The 22,264-nt window shown below is 41.5% G+C and overlaps 1 protein-coding gene across 2 annotated transcripts in view; it reads left to right on the forward strand.

The window, feature by feature from the left end:
- ANKFN1 (ankyrin repeat and fibronectin type III domain containing 1) overlaps positions 1 to 22,264 on the forward strand; it is a 299,993-nt gene that overhangs the window by 233,666 nt on the left and 44,063 nt on the right. For both annotated transcript variants that reach the window (XM_027517947.1, XM_027517945.1), the window contains 4 exons: positions 4,138 to 4,237; positions 4,546 to 4,678; positions 5,156 to 5,272; positions 16,935 to 17,150. In XM_027517947.1, the coding sequence (XP_027373748.1) occupies positions 4,138 to 4,237; positions 4,546 to 4,678; positions 5,156 to 5,272; positions 16,935 to 17,150 (566 nt within the window). The remainder of the gene's footprint in view (positions 1 to 4,137; positions 4,238 to 4,545; positions 4,679 to 5,155; positions 5,273 to 16,934; positions 17,151 to 22,264) is intronic.

Raw genomic sequence — 22,264 nt, forward strand, 5'->3', positions numbered from 1 at the left:
GCAAGGAGATCCAACCAGTCCATTCTGAAGGAGATCAGCCCTGGGCTTTCTTTGGAAGGAATGATGCTAAAGCTGAAGCTCCAGTACTTTGGCCACCTCATGCGAAGAGTTGACTCATTGGAAAAGACTCTGATGCTGGGAGGGATTGGGGGCAGGAGGAAAAGGGGATGACAGAGGATGAGATGGCTGGATGGCATCACCAACTCAATGGACATGAGTTTGAATGAACTCCGGGAGCTGGTGATGGACAGGGAGGCCTGGTGTGCTGCGATTCATGGGGTCACAAAGAGTCGGACACGACTGAGTGACTGAACTGAACTGAACTGAACTGTAGGGTGATCTGGCATAGCTTTATCTTTAGGAAAGTAATAAAGCCAATGTCAGAATCTTTAGGTGCATTCGTATGCTAATCAGAGTCTCGACAGACACTATTTCCAGTGTTCTGCCTGGAGGATAGAAGTTTGAGTACCAGTGTTCTCAGAATCCAGTGGGGAAATACGCTGTAAGGAAGCTTTCATTTAATCCACTTGTTTTGAGTACATACCACTCTCCTCTTCCATTTATAACCACACATCATGTCTTTCACGCCAGAGAGCTCTGTTTTTATTCTTTCCTGAAATTAAGCTATGGTCTTTCATCTAGAATGAGGAAGGGATAGGGAAGGCCATCTAGACCTCTAACTACTTTTTAAACAGATTTCAACAAACCTTCCTCATTTTAGCTCCACATTCACCATTCACTTCCAGCAGTGTATGATGCCCATGGGGTGAGTCATGTTACTTTTCAACTTTTTCCACTGTTGGTTAAGGATTCATCTTCCTCAAGTCTACTAAATCCCTCTGTCCATCTGCTTCCTGGCTATCAAAATTCACTTGCTTTTATCTCCTTTCCCATCTCTTTGTCTTTATAGATTTACATTCCTTCCTCTTTTAAAATCTCTTAAATTTTTAAATCTCTTAAATTTTTAAATCTCTTAAGCAAGAGAATTCCAGAAAAACATCTATTTCAAATGGAAAAGGTCAGTTTTCATTCTAATCCCAAAGAAAGGCAATGCTAAAGAATGTTCAGACTACCGCACAATTGCACTCATCTCACAATCTAGCAAAGTAATGCTCAAAATTCTCCAAGCCAGGCTTCAATAGTACATGAACCGTGAACTTCCAGATGTGCAAGCTGGATTTAGAAAAGGCAGAGGAACCAGAGATCAAACTGCCAACATACGTTGGATCATTGGAAAAGAAAGAGAATTCCAGAAAAACATCTACTTCTGCTTCGTTGACTCTGCTAAAGCCTTTGACTGTGTGGATAACAACAAACTGTGGAAAATTCTTGAAGAGATGGGAATACCAGACCACCTTACCTGCCTCCTGAGAAACCTGTATGCAGGTCAAGAAGCAACAGTTAGAACTGGACATGGAACATTGGACTGGTTGCAAATTAGGGAAAGAGTACATCAAGTCTGTATATTGTCACCCAGCTTTAACTTATACACAGACTACATCATGCAAAATGCCGGGCTAAATGAAGCAAAAGCTGGAATCAAGATTTCCAGGAGAAATATCAATAACCTCAGATATGCAGATGACCCCATCCTTATGGCAGAAAGCGAAGTGGAACTAAAGAGCCTCTTGATGAAGATGAAAGAGGAGAGTGAAAAAGCTGGCTTAAAACTCAGCATTCACAAAACGAAGATCATGGCATCCAGTTCCATCACTTCATGGCAAATAGATGGGGACACAATGGAAACAGTGACAGACTTTATTTTCTTGGGCTCCAAAATTACTGCAGATGTTGACTGCAGCTATGAAATTAAAAGATGCTTGCTCCTTGGAAGAAAAGCTATGACCAGCCTAGGCAGCATGTTAAAAAGCAGAGACATTACTTTGCTAACAAAGGTCCATCTAGTCAAAGCTATGGTTTTTCCAGTAGTCATGTATGGATGTGAGAGTTGAACCATAAAGAAGGCTGAGTGCTGAAGAACTGATGCTTTTGAACTGTTGTATTAGAGAAGACTCTTGAGAGTCCCTTGGACTGCAAGGAGATTGAACCAGTCAATCCTAAAGGAAATCAACCCTGAATATTCATTGGAAGGACTGATGCTGAAGTTGAAGCTCCAGTACTTTGGCCACCTGATGCAAAGAGCTAACTCACTAGAAAAGACACTGATGCTGGGAAAGATTGAAGGCAGGAGAAGGGGATGACAGAGAATGAGATGGTTGGATGGCATCACTGACTCAATGGACATGAGTTTGACCAAGCTCCAGGAGATGGTGAAGGGAAGCCTGGCATGCTGCAGTCCATGGGGTCACAAAGAGTCAGACATGACTGACCGACTGAACAACAACAACAGCTCTGCTTTTAGTAAGGTTTGGAAGAGAGTAGCATGTGATGAATATGTTCAGTATGCTGCCTTTAATCAGAACTCCCAGCAGCATTTCAAATAGGATATGGCCAGCCAAATTCATGTTGAAGTTAGAAGAAAATGCTTTCGCTTTGTCCTGGCAGGACTAACCACTATCAGCACAAGCTTGAAGCTGGCATGAAAGCTTGCATCAGTCAGCTCATTCCCAGCTTGTCCTATAGGATCATAGGCAGAGCCACAGTGGGCCTCAGGCACAGGCCATCTGCCCAGGTTTCCATGTCTAAGAGCAGTAATAGACTGTTCTCATCCCCAGTAACAAGTCTGTCAAGAGCCTGGTGACGACCCCAACAACCTCATCTTCCCTTCATTAATTATACTTAACAATTAAATCAGTGATCATCTAGTTCAGCTTTAGGGAGCACTGCTTGCAAATACTGTTACAGGTAATCTACTACTTTTTTTTTTAATTGAAGGATAATTGCTTTACAATATTGTGTTGGTTTCTGCCATACAGCAACCTGGATCAGCCATACATATACATATGTCCCCTCCCTCCCACCCCCTACCCCATTCTACCCCTCTAGGTTATCACAGATAGCACCAGATAACCTATCACTCAGAGAAGGCAATGGCACCCCACTCCAGTACTCTTGCCTGGAAAATCCCATGGACAGAGGGGCCTGGTAGTCTGTGGTCCATCGGGTCGTGAAGAGTCGGATACCACTGAGCAACTTCCCTTTCCCTTTTCACTTTCATGCAGTGGAGAAGGAAATGGCAACCCACTCTAGTGTTCTAGCCTGGAGAATCCCAGGGACGGGGGAGCCTGGTGGGCTGCCGTCTATGGGGTCGCACAGAGTCGGACACGACTGAAGTGACTTAGCAGTAGCAGTAAGCTATCCCTAGGTTATCGCTGAGCTCCCTGTGTTATACACCAACTTCCCACCAGCTGTCATTTTACATATGGTAATGTATAGGTTTCAGTGGTACTACTTTTATCAGTGAGAGCTCCAGATTGTAAATAAAAGAGCTAAACAAAAGCAATGGATGATTTGCTCATCACAGTAACCACAGAACCTAACATATAGTAGTGTCCCAATAAATATTTGTTCAGTGAATAAATGTATTCTTCTGGGTACGGGTTTATCTTTTATTTTAGACAAACCACTTAACCTCTCTATGTCAGTATCTTCTTCTGAATAATGAGGACATTAAGCGTGCCTACAGCTATTTTTGTAAGCCAACATACACACTGCAAAAAAAAAAACTACCCCAGAATATTAGCAATGGTTCTGCTAAAGTGGCTGGATATCATGTGTGGGGTTTTGTTCATTTTCTATGCTCCAGACTTCCTGTAATGTGCCTATATTAATTTTATAATGAAAAAAAAATTAATGGAATATGTAGTCTAATAAGAGTTTTGCCAACATTGAGAAGTGAATATTAAAAGGCAATATGGGCCGGGGACAAAAGTCGGTTCTTTTTATCCCACCTCATAATAAATAAGGAGGATATAAACAGAACACCTGCGTGATTGCCCCTGGAGTTATAAACGTTACTCATCTTCAACATTTTTGAGGAGCTATTCATTAACTGAGTTAACTACTGGCATCTCAAGATACAGAAGCCTCTGGACAAAGTGAATGAGCTGAGTCCCTCTGAAACTGAACATAAGTACACTGAGAGGACAGGGGAGAGAAAGGCAAAAGATGGGAAGAAGGCTCTGAGAGTGCTCTTTTTCCGGTGAAATTCACACTGTATTTTTTTCTGTGTTCCAGAAAGTTCAAAATTGCAAACCTCGGGCCGTAAGCAGTCAGTCTCCAGGAGCCTGAAACACCTATTCCATTCCTCAAACAAGTTTGTGAAGACCTTGAAACGGTGGGTCCTTTGTAGTTTTTCCAGGAAGTCTTAGCGTCTCAGGAGTCTACTGATTTTGGTTCTGAGGGGAAACCCGGTAAATATTTCTGTTTTATTATTAAAAGAATATAAAATTCACCTTTGTTCTGAGAATCTGGACAAAAGAGTTATTTCTTTGAATTCTAGCCAGTAAATTTGTGGTACTTAACAGGAATCTTTTCATAGGTATATTTCAAATTATCATTTATCATGCCCCAAAATATTATTTCCATGATTCAGGCGTGGAGAAGATGGTTGAGGACAATTTTTATTTTGCTTTTTCTTTTCAGGGGACTCTACATAGCTGTTATATTTTATTACAAAGACAATATGTTAGTCACCAATGAAGATCAAATACCGATTGTTGAAATAGACGACTCTCACACCAGTTCCATTACACAAGATTTTCTGTGGTTCACAAAGGTATCCTGAGTTCTAATTTTATTCTTCCCCACTTTGCACCAACAGTACCTCACATAAATCTCTAAAACTTTAGTTGAGAAGTTGAGGAGTCTCCAGTGAGCAAAATATTGGAGTGGGAGTAAATCATCTCAATGGTCTCTTTCTGGCCCAATATGCCCTTTGTCATTAAAATGCTAAAATAGTGTCTACACTACATTTTCAAAGCAAAGAAGCCTCCATCCTGTCAGATTGTGTCTCCACTATTCTGAGTTATGGGATCATTTGGCAAAGACTAAAATGGGGATCTGATTGTTTCGTTAACATTCAGATCTTTTTCCAATTGGACAGAGATCAAAAAGTTGTTTTGCATGTATCTGAAAATGGACTGGAGAACAAACATCGGGTGTCGGGTTTCCTTCCCCCTGCTTTGCTTTGATGCCACAACCTAAATCATGCGCTGGCTTGGATGATGATGTGACCTCGTGAGTTCTTTTGCAGCTGTCCTGTATGTGGGAAGATATAAGGTGGTTGCGGCAAAGCGTACCTATCTCCATGTCCTCGTCCACAGTATTACAAACTCGGCAGAAGATGCTTGCAGCAACAGCCCAGCTACAGGTGAGGGGCTAGGTTTCAACACAGACCTCCAAGGAAATTTTGGAAACACATGTCAGTTAAGTTACCGGTCCCACCTGGAAAGGGAAAGGGTGGGCTCCTTGCTGGTTTAGATCCTTAGACGTATGAAGTCTTCTCGGATACTCTGAGCGGTACAGCTGTCTTTGTAGTGAACCTGTGCTTTTGACACTCTCCTGGGGGAGGAACAGAGGTTTATCTTGAAGAATCTAGAAGTAAACAAGGAGTAAAGAGACCTGAATTCTGGATCTGATGTTAATCGATCAACTCATTTCTGCTTTCTGGATCTGAGTTTCATCATTTGCACGATAAGAGTTTGACTAGCTCTCTTGATGAGTTCTGGATGTTTTGGCATCCTGTGGATCTGTATGAGTGTACAGAGATGGAAAAAGAGACCCTCAGATATTTTAAAGAGCTTCTTCGCTTGATGTTATGGGAAAACAAATCTATCTGCATACATTTTTAATAATTAAAAAACAAACCAAAAAAAAAAACAAAAAACAAAAAACTCTTAAAGACTTATCTTTCATTCTGAATTTAACCCTTCTGTACTATTAACCCAATCAGATCATATCTCCAAGCCCTGCAAGAATCTTTGTCGGTTACAGAGCTCCTCTTAGAAATGACATTGAATTCTAGCCAGGCATTTCTGGGTTTCCCTTTCATTGTTCTGTTTTTGTTTCAATATTATCTGTATTTGTGGTTCTTAGCACAAGAAAACCTCTGCTACATAGAATTAGGATGTTTAAGGTATCGATGAGGCTTTATCAGAGATGGGTTGGTGATGTTGTTCAGTTGTTGGGTCGTGTCCAACTCTTTGTGACCCCATGAGCTGCAGCACACCAAGCTTCCCTGTCCTTCATTAACTCCCAGAGTTTGCTCAAACTCATGTCCATTGACTCAGTGATGCCATCCAACCATCTCATCCTCTGTCGCCCCCTTCTCCTCTTGCCCTCAATCTTCCCCAGCATCAGGGTCTTTTCCAGTGTGTCAGTTCTTCACATCAGGTGGCCAAAATATTGGAGCTTCAGCACCAGTTCTTCCAATGAATATTCAGGGTTGATTTCCTTTAGGATTAACTGGTTTGATCTCCTTGCAGTCCAAGGGACCCTCAAGAGTCTTCTCCAGAACCACAGTTCGAAAGCATCAATTCCTGGTGGCTCAGACAGTAAAAAGTCTGCCTGCAATGCAGAAGATCCAGGTTCGATCCCTGGGTCAGGAAGATCCCCTGGAGGAGAGCATGGCGACCCACTCCAGGATTCTTGCCTGGAGAATTCCATGGACAAAGGAGCCTGGTGGGCTACAGTCCATGGGGTCGCAAAGACTGGGACATGACTGAGCAAAGAACACTTTCACTTACCGTGATAGGTATCTACCTACAAAGCTAGTGTATAACATAGGGAGCTCATCTTTCCCATTCTGTCGTTTTCCTGTATTTCTTTCATTGATCGCTGAGGAAGGCTTTCTTATCTCTCATTGCTATTCTTTGAAACTCTTCATTCAAATGGGCATACCTTTCCTTTTCTCCTTTGTCTTCAGCTTGTGTCTTCAGTAAGGTCTAAAAAACAAAAAGTGCCCTCAATTTCAACTCACTCTTTTTTTCATTAATTTATTTAACTGGAGGATAATTACAATATTGTGATTTTTTCCCATACATCAACATGAATTGGTCACAGGTATACATATGTTCCCCCCATCCTGAATCCCCCTCTCACCTCCCTCCCCACCCTATGCCTCTGCGTTGACCCCAGAGCACCAGCTTTGGGTGCCCTGCTGTATATATATGGAATTTAGAAAGACAGTAACTGTGATCCTGCAGGCAGGGCAGCAAAGGAGTCACAGACATACAGAATAGAATTTGGACTCCGTGGGAGAAGGCAAGGGTGGGATGATTGAGAGAATAGCATTGAAACATATACAGTACCATATGTAAAATAGATGATGGCCAGTGCAAGTTCAACTCACTCTTGATTGCATAATCTTCTCCTTCAACTCAAGATGTTCTTGGAGCTGGGCCATGATGACTGTGCTAATTTCAAAGAGGCTTTTCCTTTCCTCACTGACCAGCTATAATTGGACTAAGCCACTATACCTCAAAAACAGCTCTTTGTTTAGGATAAACTTCATTCTCAGTAGGCCCCCTGGTCCCTTAGTAAAGTTCTTTCTCAGGAGTCCTTAGCAGACTCTCCCATTAGCCTACCATACAACCCAGGAATGTTTAGATTACAAACTGAACAACTTTAGAATTTCAAATGGGGCTCTTTATTTTATGTTTATTAGACTCTTCCCAGAACACCTTCATCTAATATCAGAGAAGGATTAGGCTGTCTCAAGTGATTGCATTTAAACACTGAGGGGCTAGAGAGAAGCCATAATGGTCAGTGTGTCCTACTCAACAATTCAGTTCAGTTCAGTTCAGTTCAGTCACTCAGTCGTGTCCGACTCTTTGCGACCCCATGAATCACAGCACGCCAGGCCTCCCTGTCCATCACCAACTCCCGGAGTTCACTCAGACTCACGTCCATCGAGTCAGTGATGCCATCCAGCCATCTCATCCTCTGTTGTCCCCTTCTCCTCCTGCCCCCAATCCCTCCCAGCATCAGAGTCTTTTCCAAGGAGTCAACTCTTCCCATGAGGTGGCCAAAGTACTGGAGTTTCAGCTTTAGCATCATTCCTTCCAAAGAAATCCCAGGGTTGATCTCCTTCAGAATGGACTGGTTGGATCTCCTTGTAGTCCAAGGCACTCTCAAGAGTCTTCTTCAACACCACTCAACTATTACTCCCATTGAAATAGCTCTTGGATTTGGTGCCCCCGATATATCGGCCCCCATCACTTTTCATAATGCATCTGCCCTTTTCTGAAGTCATTTTCCTCTTTGTCTAACTTAGATTATTTGGCCAATAATAATTACCCTCTTGAAAATCCTCTAAATTTCTGACCACTCACTCCCTCCACATTATTTATTTGGAAAAGATCCAAGCCTGGATAAATCCAACATGCATTCACTACTCTGGAGCAGTTGCACACTGCTGCGTTAAAAAAAAAATAAAATTACTAAACAGGGACAGGGAATATGATTGGCTTTATAGCTTATGTTATTACTACAATTCTCAGGTATAATATTACCTACTGATCACGTTCCATTTCTCTACTAAATTCACTTTCCCAAATTACAAGGCAACTATTTGAAACCTTCTTCATTCTACCACATCCCCTCCCCTTCCCCACACTTTCCATCCCCACATCGGGATATAGTTTACTGTATAACTCTTTAAGAAAATAAATGGGAAATAATTATTTGTCTATGACCAAATTGCAAAGCCTCCTTGTACTCTTCCTCTTTCTTCTCCCCATTCCAACAGACAAAGCCTCACTCCTCTTACCAAAGGCTCATCTCTCATATGTGCTCTAGATCTCAGTTCTTCCCTCCCTTCTTCAACCACAATCACTCTTCTCCTCCTTAGACCCAAACTTGAAAGAGTAGCCAGCATTCTCTTTCTCCATTCATGTCCTCACTTCCCCTTTAGTTCCAAGCTCTCTCCCTGATTTTGCTAACGTCATGCCTACCAAACTGCTCTCTCAGGCCACCAATAATCAGAGGCAGATGACGTTCATAAATCTTGAGCTTCAGGGTCCCTCACTTGCATGATCCCCTGTGGGTGTGGGAATTGTGGAGTGTTTAGGGAGGGGAAGCTGAGTTACAACCAGCAAGCATTTCTGGTAAACTACCTAAAGAAAGGGTTTCCTAGGTGGCTCGGTGGTAAAAATCTGCCTGCCAATGCAGAAGACACAGCATTGAATCCTTGGGTTGGGAAGATCCCCTGGTGAAGGAAATGGCAACCCACTCCAGTATTCTTGCCTATAGAATTCCATGAACAGAGGTGTCTGGTGGGCTATAGTCCATAGGGTCACAAAGAGTTGGACACAACCGAGAGACTGAGTATGCATGCATGCCTAAAGAAATCCCAGATCAAAAATTCCAAATACTCCAGTATTGGGGGAGATTTTCTTTCTCAGTCTAAAATATTCACTTTTATTTTTTTAAAGTGACTTTTATACCTAACCTTCATGTTTGTAATTTTTTTATTCTTTATCTTAAAGAGGGCCCCCAAACTGTGTGGTCAGATCAGATTAGTCACTCAGTCGTGTCTGACTCTTTGCGACCCCATGAATCGCAGCATGCCAGGCTTCCCTGTCCATCACCAACTCCCAGAGTTCACTCAGACTCATGTCCATCGAGTCATTGATGCCATCCAGCCATCTCATCCTCTGCCGTCCCCTTCTCCTCCTGCCCCCAATCCCTCCCAGCATCAGAGTCTTTTCCAATGAGTCAACTCTTCCCATGAGGTGGCCAAAGTACTGGAGTTTCAGCTTTAGCATCATTCCTTCCAAAGAAATCCCAGGGCTGATCTCCTTCAGAATGGACTGGTTGGATCTCCTTGCAGTCCAAGGCACTCTCAAGAGTCTTCTCTAACACCACAGTTCAAAAGCATCAATTCTTCAGCACTCAGCCTTCTTCACAGTCCAACTCTCGCATCCATACATGACCACAGGAAAAACCATAGCCTTGACTAGACAAACCTTTGTTGGCAAAGTAATGTCTCTGCTTTTGAATATGCTAACTAGATTGGTAATACCTTTTCTTCCAAGGAGTAAGTGTCTTTTAATTTCATGGCTGCAGTCACCATCTGCAGTGATTTTGGAGCCCAGAAAAATAAAATCTGACACTGTTTCCACTGTTTCCCCATCTATTTCCCATGAAGTGATGGAACCGGATGCCATGATCTTCGTTTTCTGAATGTTGAGCTTTAAGCCAACTTTTTCACTCTCCACTTTCACGTTCATCAAGATGCTTTTGAGTTCCTCTTCACTTTCTGCCATAAGGGTGGGGTGGTGTGGTACTGGCCCCTAAAAAACTTGCATCCATCCCTCCAATGATTTCAGTTTCACTATATCCGATAGACACTTTTAAATCCTCTTTGAAGCTGACATCTCAGTAGCATTTGATACAATGGTCTTATTCATTTTAAAATTTTAAACTGTCACATCACTTGGCTTTCATGACTCCACACTTTCCATATTTTTCCAACTCTCTGGTCTGGCTCAGTCTCCTTTGCTAGCTTGAATGCTATTTCCTCCGATTAGAATCTGCTTCTGCTTCTTTGTCTCACTAATTCCTACATATCCTTCAGATCTCAGCTTCATTTTTTAAAATTAATTTATTTTTTATTGAAGGATAATTGCTTTATTCAGCTTCATTTTTATGCTTCCTCAGGGAGCCTTTCTCTGATCTCCCAATTAAGTGAATCACTCGCAGAGCACCTTGTATTCTTCATTCAGAATGGTGACCAGAATCCCATCTGTTAATTATTCATATCATTTTTGGTCAGTGTCAACTGGGACTGTGAGTCCCTGAGAGCACATCTCTGTCTTGGTTATCACTATATCCACCATGTGTGGCACATGGCAGATCCTCTTTACCTACTTCCTAGATAAATGTATGTATCAGTCCAACCTCTGTACCCCTAAAATCACATTTGAGGATACTCTATCTGACCAAAGGGAAAAGGGATTACCATAGTTTACCATAGATTGCCATAGTTAACAGCTGGATAGTTCTCTAGCCCCTCACAGTGACCAGTGCCTTTGAGCATTCAAAATAGTTACCCCTTGCAGCGCCACAGGCCAAAGCGCTGACTACTGAAATAATAGAAGTCACTTTCATCTTTTTTTTGTAGGAAATATTGCCCAAGTTCCTTACTGATCTTTAAGTGAAAATGTCTGGACTTAGTGAAGCCACTCTTTTGGGGAGAGCAGGGGGTGACAGGGCACAGGAAAAACTTCACAAAATAGGAAGAAGGATAAATTTGGGGAGATTTATATGTAATATTTTAGGTCTCCTTACTAAGCTCACATTTCTTACAGTGTTCTGAGAAACAGCATTCTTAAATAGCTCGACTGGCATCAGCCATACATAAACCCTGTTGCTTCACCTATGATGTATCTCGTTTTAATCTCCTCCCATTTCCAGCATCACTATCACCGCCTCATTACCCCACGTATAGCAAAAGCTTCCAAAGTCATCCTCCTGCTTCCAGTCTTCACACCCTCCAATCCATTCTCCATACTCCTGCCAGAGTAGCCAATAAAAGGTCCTGACCATGTCATTCCATGACTTCCATTTTCTCGAGAGCGGCCCAGACATTTGACCATGGTACGCACAGGTCTTCCTTGCCATTTTTCTCCCCCTCAGGGGTCTGTGAATCCGTCATCATAGCACATGCAAACCGCTGTGCCTTCTGAGCCTTATTTTCCAGTTTGTACTCTATAGGGAGGCTCTTTAATACATGATAATAAATAACAATCACAAAACAACAACTTTCGTTTCCCTAACAGAGTAAATGCCAGGCACTGTGCTAAGTTCTTTACAAACTATAGCTCATTATCGTCACCACACCATAATGTGAAAGTACTATTATTGGCATTCACTTAACACAGGATAAAACTGAGTCCTAAAAAAGGAAAATAACTTGCCCAGGGTTCCACAAATACGAAATAGCAGAGTATGGATATAAACTCTGACATATACGACTCCACAGCCTGCGTTTTTTTCCCACTATTTCATCATCTTATCGTGTATTCATTTTACAAAAAGCAAACAAAAATTTTGAAAAGAACAAATTATCTACATTATAGTCTAAAAAGAAAAAGTGAAAGTCTGTTCTGCATCATTTGGAGTCTATTTAGTAATGAAGTGAAGTGAAAAAGTCACTCAGTCGTGTCCAACTCTTTGTGATCCCATGGACTATACAGTCCATGGAATTCTCCAGGTCAAAATACTGGAGTGGGTAGCCTTTCCCTTCTCCAGGGGATCTTCCCAACCCAGGATCTGAACCCAGGTCTCCCACATTGCAGGCGGATTCTTTACCAACTGAGCCACAAAGGAAGCCCAAGAATACTGGAGTGGGTAGCCTAGCCATTCTCCAGCAGATGTTCCTGACCCAGGAAACTTTATTTGGAAGAAGGTAAAGTCACAGACACCAAATTGCCAACATCCGCTGGATCGTGGAAAAAGCAAGAGAGTTCCAGAAAAACATCTATTTCTGCTTTATTGACTATGCCAAAGCCTTTGACTGTGGATCACAATAAACTGTGAAACATTCTGAAAGAGATGGGAATACCAGACCAACTGACCTGCCTCTTGAGAAACCTATATGCAGGTCAGGAAGCAACAGTTAGAACTGGACATGGAACAATGACTGGTTCCAAATAGGAAAAGGAGTACGTCAAGGCTGTATATTGTCACTCTGCTTATTTAATTTATATGCAGAGTACATCATGAGAAATGCTGGGCTGGAAGAAGCACAAGCTGGAATCAAGATTGCCGGGAGAAATATCAATAACCTCAGATATGCAGATGACACCACCCTTATGGCAGAAAGTGAAGGGGAACTAAAAAGCCTCTTGATGAAGGTGAAAGAGGAGACTAAAAAAGTTGGCTTAAAACTCAACATTCAGAAAACAAAGATCATGGCATCTGGTCCCATCACTTCATGGGAAATAGATGGGGAAACAGTGGAAACAGTGGCAGACTGTATTTTTTGGGGCTCCAAAATCACTGCAGATGGTGATTGCAGCCATGAAATTAAAAGATGCTTACTCCTTGGAAGAAAAGTTATGACCAACCTAGATGGCATATTCAAAAACAGAGACATTACTTTGCCAACAAAGGTCCATCTAGTCAAGCCTATGGTTTTTCCTGTGGTCATGTATGGATGTGAGAATTGGACTGTGAAGAAAGCTGAGTGCTGAAGAATTGATGCTTTTGAACTGTTGTGTTGGAGAAGACTCTTGAGAGTGCCTTGGACTGCAAGGAGATCCAACCAGTCCATTCTGAAGGAGATCAGCCCTGGGATTTCTTTGGAAGGAATGATGCTAAAGCTGAAACTCCAGTACTTTGGCCACCTCATGTGAAGAGCTGACTCATTGGAAAAGACTCTGATGCTGGGAGGGATTGGGGGCAAGAGGAGAAGGGGACGGCAGAGGATGAGATGGCTGGATGGCATCACTGACTCGATGGACGTGAGTCTGAGTGAACTCCGGGAGTTGGTGATGGACAGGGAGGCCTGGCGTGCTGTGATTCATGGGGTAGCAAAGAGTCGGACACGACTGAGCGACTGAACTAAACTGAAGGTCACAGTGGTAAAGAACCCACCTGCCAATGCAGGAGACACAAGAGATGCAGGTTCAGTCCTTGGGTTGGGAAGATCCCCTGGAGTAGGAAATGGCAACGTACTCTCGTATTCTTGCCTGGAAAATTCCGTAGACAGAGGAGCTTGGCAGGCTACAGTCCATGGGATCACAAAGAGTCAGATGTGACCCAGTAACTGAGCACACACACAAAAAATATGAATACTACCTGAGCAGGAGAGATACATATCTGCCAACATTTGGATTAAAAAAAAAGAAGAAGAAAGATTAGAAAGCCTGTAAGTGACCAAGACCCCACAATGTTTTTTCCCTACTTTTAGGAAAATGGCAGAGGCCCCAAAAGGCAGAGGTGTACCTTCCTCCTACATTGAGAGATGTCCCAACTACTTATCCTCAAAATATAATAATCTGACATTATAGATTGGGTTATATTAAACTTCCCTCCTCTACAGCTTTTATTGTTGTGAATTCATTTATTTTATTTTTTAAATTTTTATTGGAGTACAGTTGATTGAAAACGTTGAGTTAGTTTCAAGTGTACAACAAAGAGGACCAGTTATATACTTACATGTATCCAGTCTTTTTTCAGATTCTTTTCCTATATAGATCATTAAAAAATATTGAGTGGAGTTCTCTGTGCCATATTCTAGGTCTTGTCTCTATTAGTTATCTATTTTTATATATAGAAGTGTGTACATGCCAATGCCAATCCCAATCTCCCAATTTATCTCTCCCTATCTTTTCCACCTTGGTAACTATAAGTTTGCTCCCTACATCTGTGACTCTATTTCTGTTTTGTAAATAAATTTATTTCTACAATTATTTTTTAGATTCCTTCACAGCTTTTAGAAATAAGTGTTAATGAGCTAAAGCCAGGTAACAATTCATGAATATTATGTCTTTTTCATTTTTCAAGGTGGGGGCAAAAGGATTTTCCCCCAATTTTATTGTTTTCCAGGCCTTCATATCTTATTCCAGACTTCCTTCAACTTCCCGTGGCACTCCAAACTGAATACAGATCTTTAAGTGTTGTGCATCTGTCTAGGGCTTACTGACAGCCCTGCGATGTGCTGTGGTTACACCCTAGACGCTTGCTGGTGAACCATCATATGGCTTTTATCTCTCTTCACCATGTAGAATCCTCAGGGCTCCCAGATCTCCTAATCTTGACTGCATAGCATGACAGGTATTAAATGGTCTGTTTTTCCTTCAGGCTCTAAAGAACCCCACGTTTGTCCCCTTAGGATATGGCTGCAATTTACTTTCACAAGGATATTCTTCTTTCACGTTGGGCTCTTCCCAGAGCTAACTATCTAATTCAATTAACTATCAACATAGAATTTCAGAAAGATTTTTAGCACTTTCTGTTTAATCCCTTAGTCAACACATCCAAAGCTAAGAGTGGACCAATGATAATAACTCTGCCTAAATGAAATGACCATCTCATTCAATGTCTACCCACCCACTTGGATCCAAAGCAAATCATATTTTCCAGTGTCCTAATGATGATACGTGAATTCAGACAACAAAAATTTCTTGAGCTATTACTACGTACCAGGCACTGTGCAAGGAACCCAGAGAAACAGAGATGGATCTCACGACATTTACATCAATCCACAGGAGAGCCAGGGTCATGCTAAGATACAAGTCGGTACCAGAAACAGTAGGGGACAAAAGAGGAGATGCTAAATTCTACCTATGAGAGTTGAGAAAGTCCTCCCAGAGAAGGTGAAACCTGAGATGAATCTTAAAAATAAGTAAGTGTTGTTTTCCAGTGGGAGCAGTAAAGAAAGCCTATACCCTACCTACCTGTATCAAGCTTGAGAGTGTACAAAATAGTTTCTCATACATTGCTTGATTTAATCCATCACTCTCTAAGGTAAGGATTAGCATAAGGGTTGTCTGAGCTATAAGGACTCTTAATTTTAGCTGATGAAGCTCGGGGCCAGAAAGAGTAAGTCATTTTTCAAAAGTCTAAGTGTTAATGAACAGCAGCCAGCCTGAAACTCAACACCAGGATAACTAAAGACTTAACAGCAGTAATGTGCTAGAGTCAACTTGTCCTCACTTAGAAGAGCCAACTGTTAAGTAGTCAGAACTGTTCAAAGCCTGCTATCAAACTTTTGGTAACGTGAAATAAAATATTGCAAGAGTATTTACACCACAAAAATTGGCATATTCTATATATCAGGACTTTTTTTTTTTTGATGGCTGGTTTACCAGCATGCCATTGCTGATTAAGCCAGTATGACCTTGCAGCAAACTGCTTTATATATAAGGCTGTAGTAAGAGCCTTACCCAAATATTTCCCTATGATATATAAGTTAATTGTTGGAAAGCAATAATCTGACTGAGTAGTTAGGCCATTTTTTAAAATAGTAAGCCTGCCAAATAAATTTTTATAATGTCAATAATTATTTATGAAATTTCTTATTTCTCAATATGCATTCTGTCCTTGTAAATTAAGAAGAAGAAAAAGACACAGTGCCTACCTATGAGGATCATGCCAACGTTTTTGTAAATGTGGATACTGATCAGCTGGCTCATTCATTTTTAGGTCATCCTAATTACTTATACAAATTCCAGTTCTACTTTTGCTCTCCTGCTAACAGGCTATCTTGTCAGCACTTATGTGAGCTCACAAAAATCACAGCTAAGCTCTGAGATGATTAATAATTTAAAAAAAAAAACATAGATATTCAAAGGAAAGGGGGATTTTATCCTATTCATCCACTGCTCTAAGTTAAAAATGTCTAAACTTTGCATATTTGTAAAATTGCTTATTTTAATAACATCTGCCTGGGCCTCTCCAAAATTTAATGTGGCATCCTTCTCTTCTTACCTTTCTAAAAGTATTGTCTACCTTGTTGACCCAGCTCACAAACAATTTCAACAAAATTTTAAATAAATAGAACTCTCTGAAATGCAGATAAGTCAAACCAGGCCAATCTTCCAATTAAAGTATCTTGAAGGGAATGTGCAGTCATTTGGGGACCTGTACAATGTGCTACATTGTCAATTCACTTCTTCATTTTGAACAACCCCACTTCATACCAGCTTACCGTAGATCTCCTGAAAACTCCACAAGTAGCATACTTGAAATATCAGGCATTTTTCTTTAAAACATCTGGGATTCTCTTCAAGTGCTGGTAACTGAGGTTTATGTGCTGGTGTGTCTATGTGGGTAAGAGATATTTACAGACATTAAATTTGCTTAAAAAAACATAATTTTTGTGCCTCTTGCTATAATCTTCGCAGGCTTATGGTAAAGACATTTTCTTTGAGCTTCTGCTAAGTACATTTCTATGATGCTACATATTCTAAGTTTAAATCTGCTTAACAACAACAAAACAGCTTCTCAGAAACATCTTCTGTTGCAGTTATGTTGCTTTGTTTGCACATGATCAAAGCTACCAGAAATCTGTTCGTTTCTAGAATTTACTTGGGACACACAACTTGGGAAGAGTTTACTATGAACCCATTAAAGATCGACATGGAAACATCCTCATAGTCACCATCAGAGAAGTGGAGATGCTCTATTCATTTTTCAGTGGAAAATGGATGCAGATCTCGAAACTGCAAAGCCAGAGGAAGTCTCTCTCGACACCTGAGGAGCCAACAGCCTTAGACATTTTACTGATAACCATCCAGGTATGTAGTCTTTTCAATTTCCTAAAACGTTTAAAGTTCCAAACTCACTTAACTGAGGTTCTAGTGAAATATACCAAGAGCCATTTACATATGCAGTAATGGAACGAAGAGGTCCAGAGACATATCATTGTTTGCATTCCACACATAGGAAAGATTCAGAAACATCCTTAAGTTCTTCACTTCTACAAGCCCCTTCAAAGGCCCAAACAACTTCATATTTATAATTTTCTATTCTTTTCCTTAAGGAAAGCATCAAAAATGGAGTTATTTTCAGGCCCCATCAGACTTGGATTTGCCCCTAAACATACAGCTAGAAAATGGCAGAGCTGAAATCTGAATTCAGATCTTCTGTTGGAAGCAGGCTTCTTCCTGCTGTTATAACATCACATTTGGGGGCAGGAGTTAGGATTTTGGTGAGTAGGGGACGGGATAGAGAACTAAATAGTCACGGAGATGCAAACACCAGGCAGCTGAGATCCAGTTTCTCACCTGGACGGCAGAGCTGGAATGCAGACCTGCATCTTGTGCTCCAAGTTCCGTGCTCGCTCCATGCCACCCCACCGCCTCGGGTGTTCTTTCTCTCTCTCACACACACTCTCTTCTCTTTTTTGTCGTGCTGGGTCTTCACTGCAGGGCGCAAGCTCTCTAGTTGCCCTAACGGCTTGTGGGGTGTCAGCTCCCTGACCAGGGATCAAACCCACATCCCCTGCATTATAAGGCAGGCTCTTAACCCCTGGGCCACCAGGGAAGTGCCCTCACACGTTCTTATGTGAACATGGGCTTCAAGCTGTGGTTTTGTTTTGTTTTTTCCTTCTTTTAAACCCAGTGATGAGAACGAGTTCTGTAGAGCTCTCCAGTCGTGTGGTAAAGCTAGGAGAAACAACTGCCTTAAGGCCTACATAACCAATGGCATATATCCACAAGACGGCCAATCTGGAATAATGGGAAAGGGCTCAATCTCACAAGCCAAACCTAAGCCTTGACCCAGTAACCCCACATGATCACCCTAAACAGCTAAACCCCTAACCTGCTGACTTAGGTCCATCCTCCACCGAGGGGTGGCTAGTACAATAATCTCATCTTTCTATGCTTCTCTGGCCCAGATCAGGATAAAGTCCATCACAGCAAAGGTAAGCTAACTGGTCAAAGCCAATACCTCTGGATTTGGTTTCATGGAATTTGGGTTCATATGAAATTTATAGAGGGTGATGGTGTGTGTGTGTGTGTGTGTGTGTGTGTGTGTGTGTGTGTGTGTGTAGGTGGGAGCAGAGAACACAGACACATTCGTGGTTCCCCTTTCACCTTTTATAAGTAAGTGCTAAAAGAAACATTTTAAAAATCATAATAAATTGGGCTTTTACAGGGTGACTAATACACTAATCCCTTATAGGGATAAACTGGAGTCTGGGCTACCTTGCTCCTAGAAAACGAAACACATCACAGGCCCCAGCATGATATAATACCTGGTTTCTCCTAGACTTATTACATTAAAAATGTGTTACAGGTGCAGAAAAATTCCAATCTGGCAAAAAGTTGTTAGAGAAGGAGACCAAAAATAGAGGCAAGATCAGGTTTCCACACGGATCCAAGTGGAAAATTTACCCCCGCTGACTGGCACATTCCTGCTTGATGTCATTCCCACCCACCCCCTACTTCTCTTTTTTCCTCCTCCTACTTTTTCTCTCTCCCCTCCTTCCCACACAGGTCTCACACTAAAGAGGAAGTGGGTGAATAAAATCCCTAGGGTAATCACTCTTAGACTTAACATTTAATTACGTTAGGAGGTAGCCCCACCAATTCAACATAGAGATAGATCATGGTATTGACCAAAGGAGGCTGGATAATTCGCACAATTACAGGCCACAGACCATTCTTTTTTCTTAGGGTCACTAGAGTGATGACCACTAAGCCTTCTGATTGGAAGCCTGAGCTTCTTTCTGTTTCATCACACCACATTCTGAGGCACTGCTATCGAATAAGGCTGACAGGATGAGTCTTGACTCCACCGTTCCTGTTTATGTCACTGCTGCTGCTGCTGCTGCTGCTAAGTCGCTTCAGTCGTGTCCGACTCTGTGTGACCCCATAGACGGCAGCCCACCAGGCTCCCCCGTCCCTGGGAACTCCGGCAAGAACACTGGAGTGGGTTTCCATTTCCTTCTCCAATGCATGAAAGTGAAAAGTGAAAATGAAGTCGCTCAGTCGTGTCTGACTCTTAGCGACCCCATGGACTGCAGCTCACCAGGCTCCTCTGCCCATGGGATTTTCCAGGCAAGAGTACTGGAGTGGGGTGCCATTGCCTTCTCACTAGAACAAGTTATTTAATTTCTTACCTCCTGTCCTTCCTCATCTGAAAATAAAACCAACTTCACGGGTCTCTAATGAGGATTAAATGAGTTAAATATATAAAGCATTAGAAGAACAGCACAAAGTGAATGCTTAGCAAATGCTGTTGTTGTTGTTATTCATCAGTCGCTAAGTTGTGTGTGACTCTTTGTGACCCCACAAACTACAGCATGCCAGGCTTCCCTGTCCCTCACTGTCTCCTGGAGTTTGCTCAAATTCATGTCCATTAAGTTGGCGATGCTATCCAACTGTCTCATCCTCTGTCACCCCCTTCTCCTTTGGCCTTCTCTCTTTCCCAGCATCAGGGTCTTTTTCAATGAGTCAGCTCTTCGTATCAGGTGGCCAAAGTATTGGAGCTTCAGCATCAGTCCCTCCAATAAATATTCAGGATTGATTTCCTTTAGGATTGATTGGTTTGATCTCCTTGCAGTCCAAGGGACTCTCAAGAGTCTTCTCCAGCACCACAATTCAAAAGCATCAATTCTTCAGCACTCCCTTCCTTTACGGTCCAACTCTCACATCCGTACATGACTATTGAAAAAGCCATAGCTTTGACTGTATGGACCTTTGTTGGCAAATTGATATCTCTGCTTTTTAATACACTGTCTAGGTTTGTCATAGCTTTCCTTCCAAGGAGCAAGTGCCGTTTAATTTTATGGCTGCAGTCACCATCTGCAGCGATTTTTGAGCCCAAGGAAATAAAATCTGCCATTGTTTCCACTTTTTCCCCTTTTATTTGCTATGAAGTGATTGGCATTAGATGCCATGATCTTAGCTTTTCTAAAGTTGGGTTTTAAGTCAGCTTTTTTACTGTCCTCTTTTTCACTTTCTTCTTTCACCCTCAGAAGACTTTTTAGTTCCTCTTCAATTTCTGCCATTAGAGTGGTATCATCTGCATATTGTTGTTGATATTTCTCCTGGCAATCTTGATTACAGCTTGTGAGCCGTCCAGTCCGGCATTTCCAATCATGTACTCTGCATACAAGTTAAATACACAGGGTGACAATAGACAGCCTTGTCGTACACCTTTCCCAATTTTGAACCAGTCTATTGTTCCATGTCCGGCTCCAACCATTGCTTCTTGACCTGAATACAAGTTTCTCAGGAGACAGGTCTGTCTGGTATTCCCATCTCTCAAGAATTTTCCAGTTTATTGTGATCCACACAATCAAAGGTTTTAACACAGTCAATGAAACAGAAGTAGATGTTTTTCTGGAATTCCTTTGTTTTTTTCCTATAATCCAATGAATATTGGCTATTTGATCTCTAGTTCCTCTGCCTATTTGAAACCCAGCTTGTACATCTGAAAGATCTTGGTTCACATACTACTGAAGCCTAGGTTGAAGGATTTTAAAACATAACCTTACTAGCTTGTGAAATGATCACAATTGTATGGTAGTTTGAACGTTCTTTGTCACTGTCCTTCTTTGGGATTGGAATGAAAAATGACCTTTTCCAGTCATATGGCCACTGTTGAGTTTTGAAAATTTGCTGACATACTGAGTGCAGCACTTTAACAGCATCATCTTTTAGTATTCTAAATAGATGAGCTGTTAGTTATTTTTATTATTTCTCTACTCAGAAAAATCCAACCAATACTAGGTTCTCCTCAGGGCACACCCAGTTCATCTCCTCCTCATCCCTACTCTCCCAGGAGACCTTAAGTACTGGTTCATTCAACCCTTGGAGTATTTCACTACTTCCTCTCCTTTACATAGAAGTAAGGAAAAACTGTATAAATTTAAACTAAAAATAAAGACTATCTGATCCACAATGGAATTTTCAAAACAAATAAGGGCTTTAACACAATCTGGACCCACAACTAATGTACTAATCCTTTAGGGCCCCAGGGAACTTCCAGGGTCTAACCCATTCAAATTCCCGACCCTCTCAAGTATTAGACCTTCATAACAGGCCTCTCTCATGTATCTGGAAGTGAAAGAGAAACCCTTCCCACAGTTTCCTGGGAAGGAAAAGGGAGTTAGTACAGACAAGTTAGAATCCCCCTGAGCAAAGTAACTGGCGATGAACGCACAGCTGACCCTTGAACAAACATCACAGGAGTTAGGGGTGCTGATAAGCCCACCTCCAGCAATGAATTCACATATAACTTCCAAAATTTAACTACTAATACCATATCACTGACCAGAAGCTTTACCAATAACATAAATAATTGATTAACACATATTTTATATGTATTATCTAGTATATTCTTATAATAAGATTGAGAAAGGAAAATGCTATTAAGAAAATCATAAGGAAAAGAAAATACACTTGCAGTACTATACTGTATTTATCAATATCGTAAATTGATATCATCTCTTTACAAGATGAAACCTCCATCTGTCAGTACCTATCAAAACACTGTCTTATACAAAACACTGTAGATGTTATGCCCATTACAAACTGTTGATGTTCAGTTGCTTAGTCATGTCCGACTCTTTGCGACCCCATGGACTGCAGCAGGCCAGGCTTTCCTGTCCTTGCTAGACATCAAAAATGAAAAGATAATGTGAAAAAGAAATTCATATTTATTTATTAAGTATAATAATTCACACATTGATAATAAAGAAGCAGCAGTATGATTGCTTTGTGGTAGCCTAATCAATCCAATGTTGCTGAAGCTGAAACTCCAGTACTTTGGCCACCTCATGTGAAGAGTTGACTCATTGGAAAAGACTCTGATGCTGGGAGAGATTGGGGGCAGGAGGAGAAGGGGATGACAGAGGATGAGATGGCTGGATGGCATCACTGACTCGATGGACTTGAGT

Source organism: Bos indicus x Bos taurus, chromosome 19 (genome assembly GCF_003369695.1).
Source record: "Bos indicus x Bos taurus breed Angus x Brahman F1 hybrid chromosome 19, Bos_hybrid_MaternalHap_v2.0, whole genome shotgun sequence".
Classification (NCBI taxonomy): Eukaryota; Metazoa; Chordata; class Mammalia; order Artiodactyla; family Bovidae; genus Bos; species Bos indicus x Bos taurus.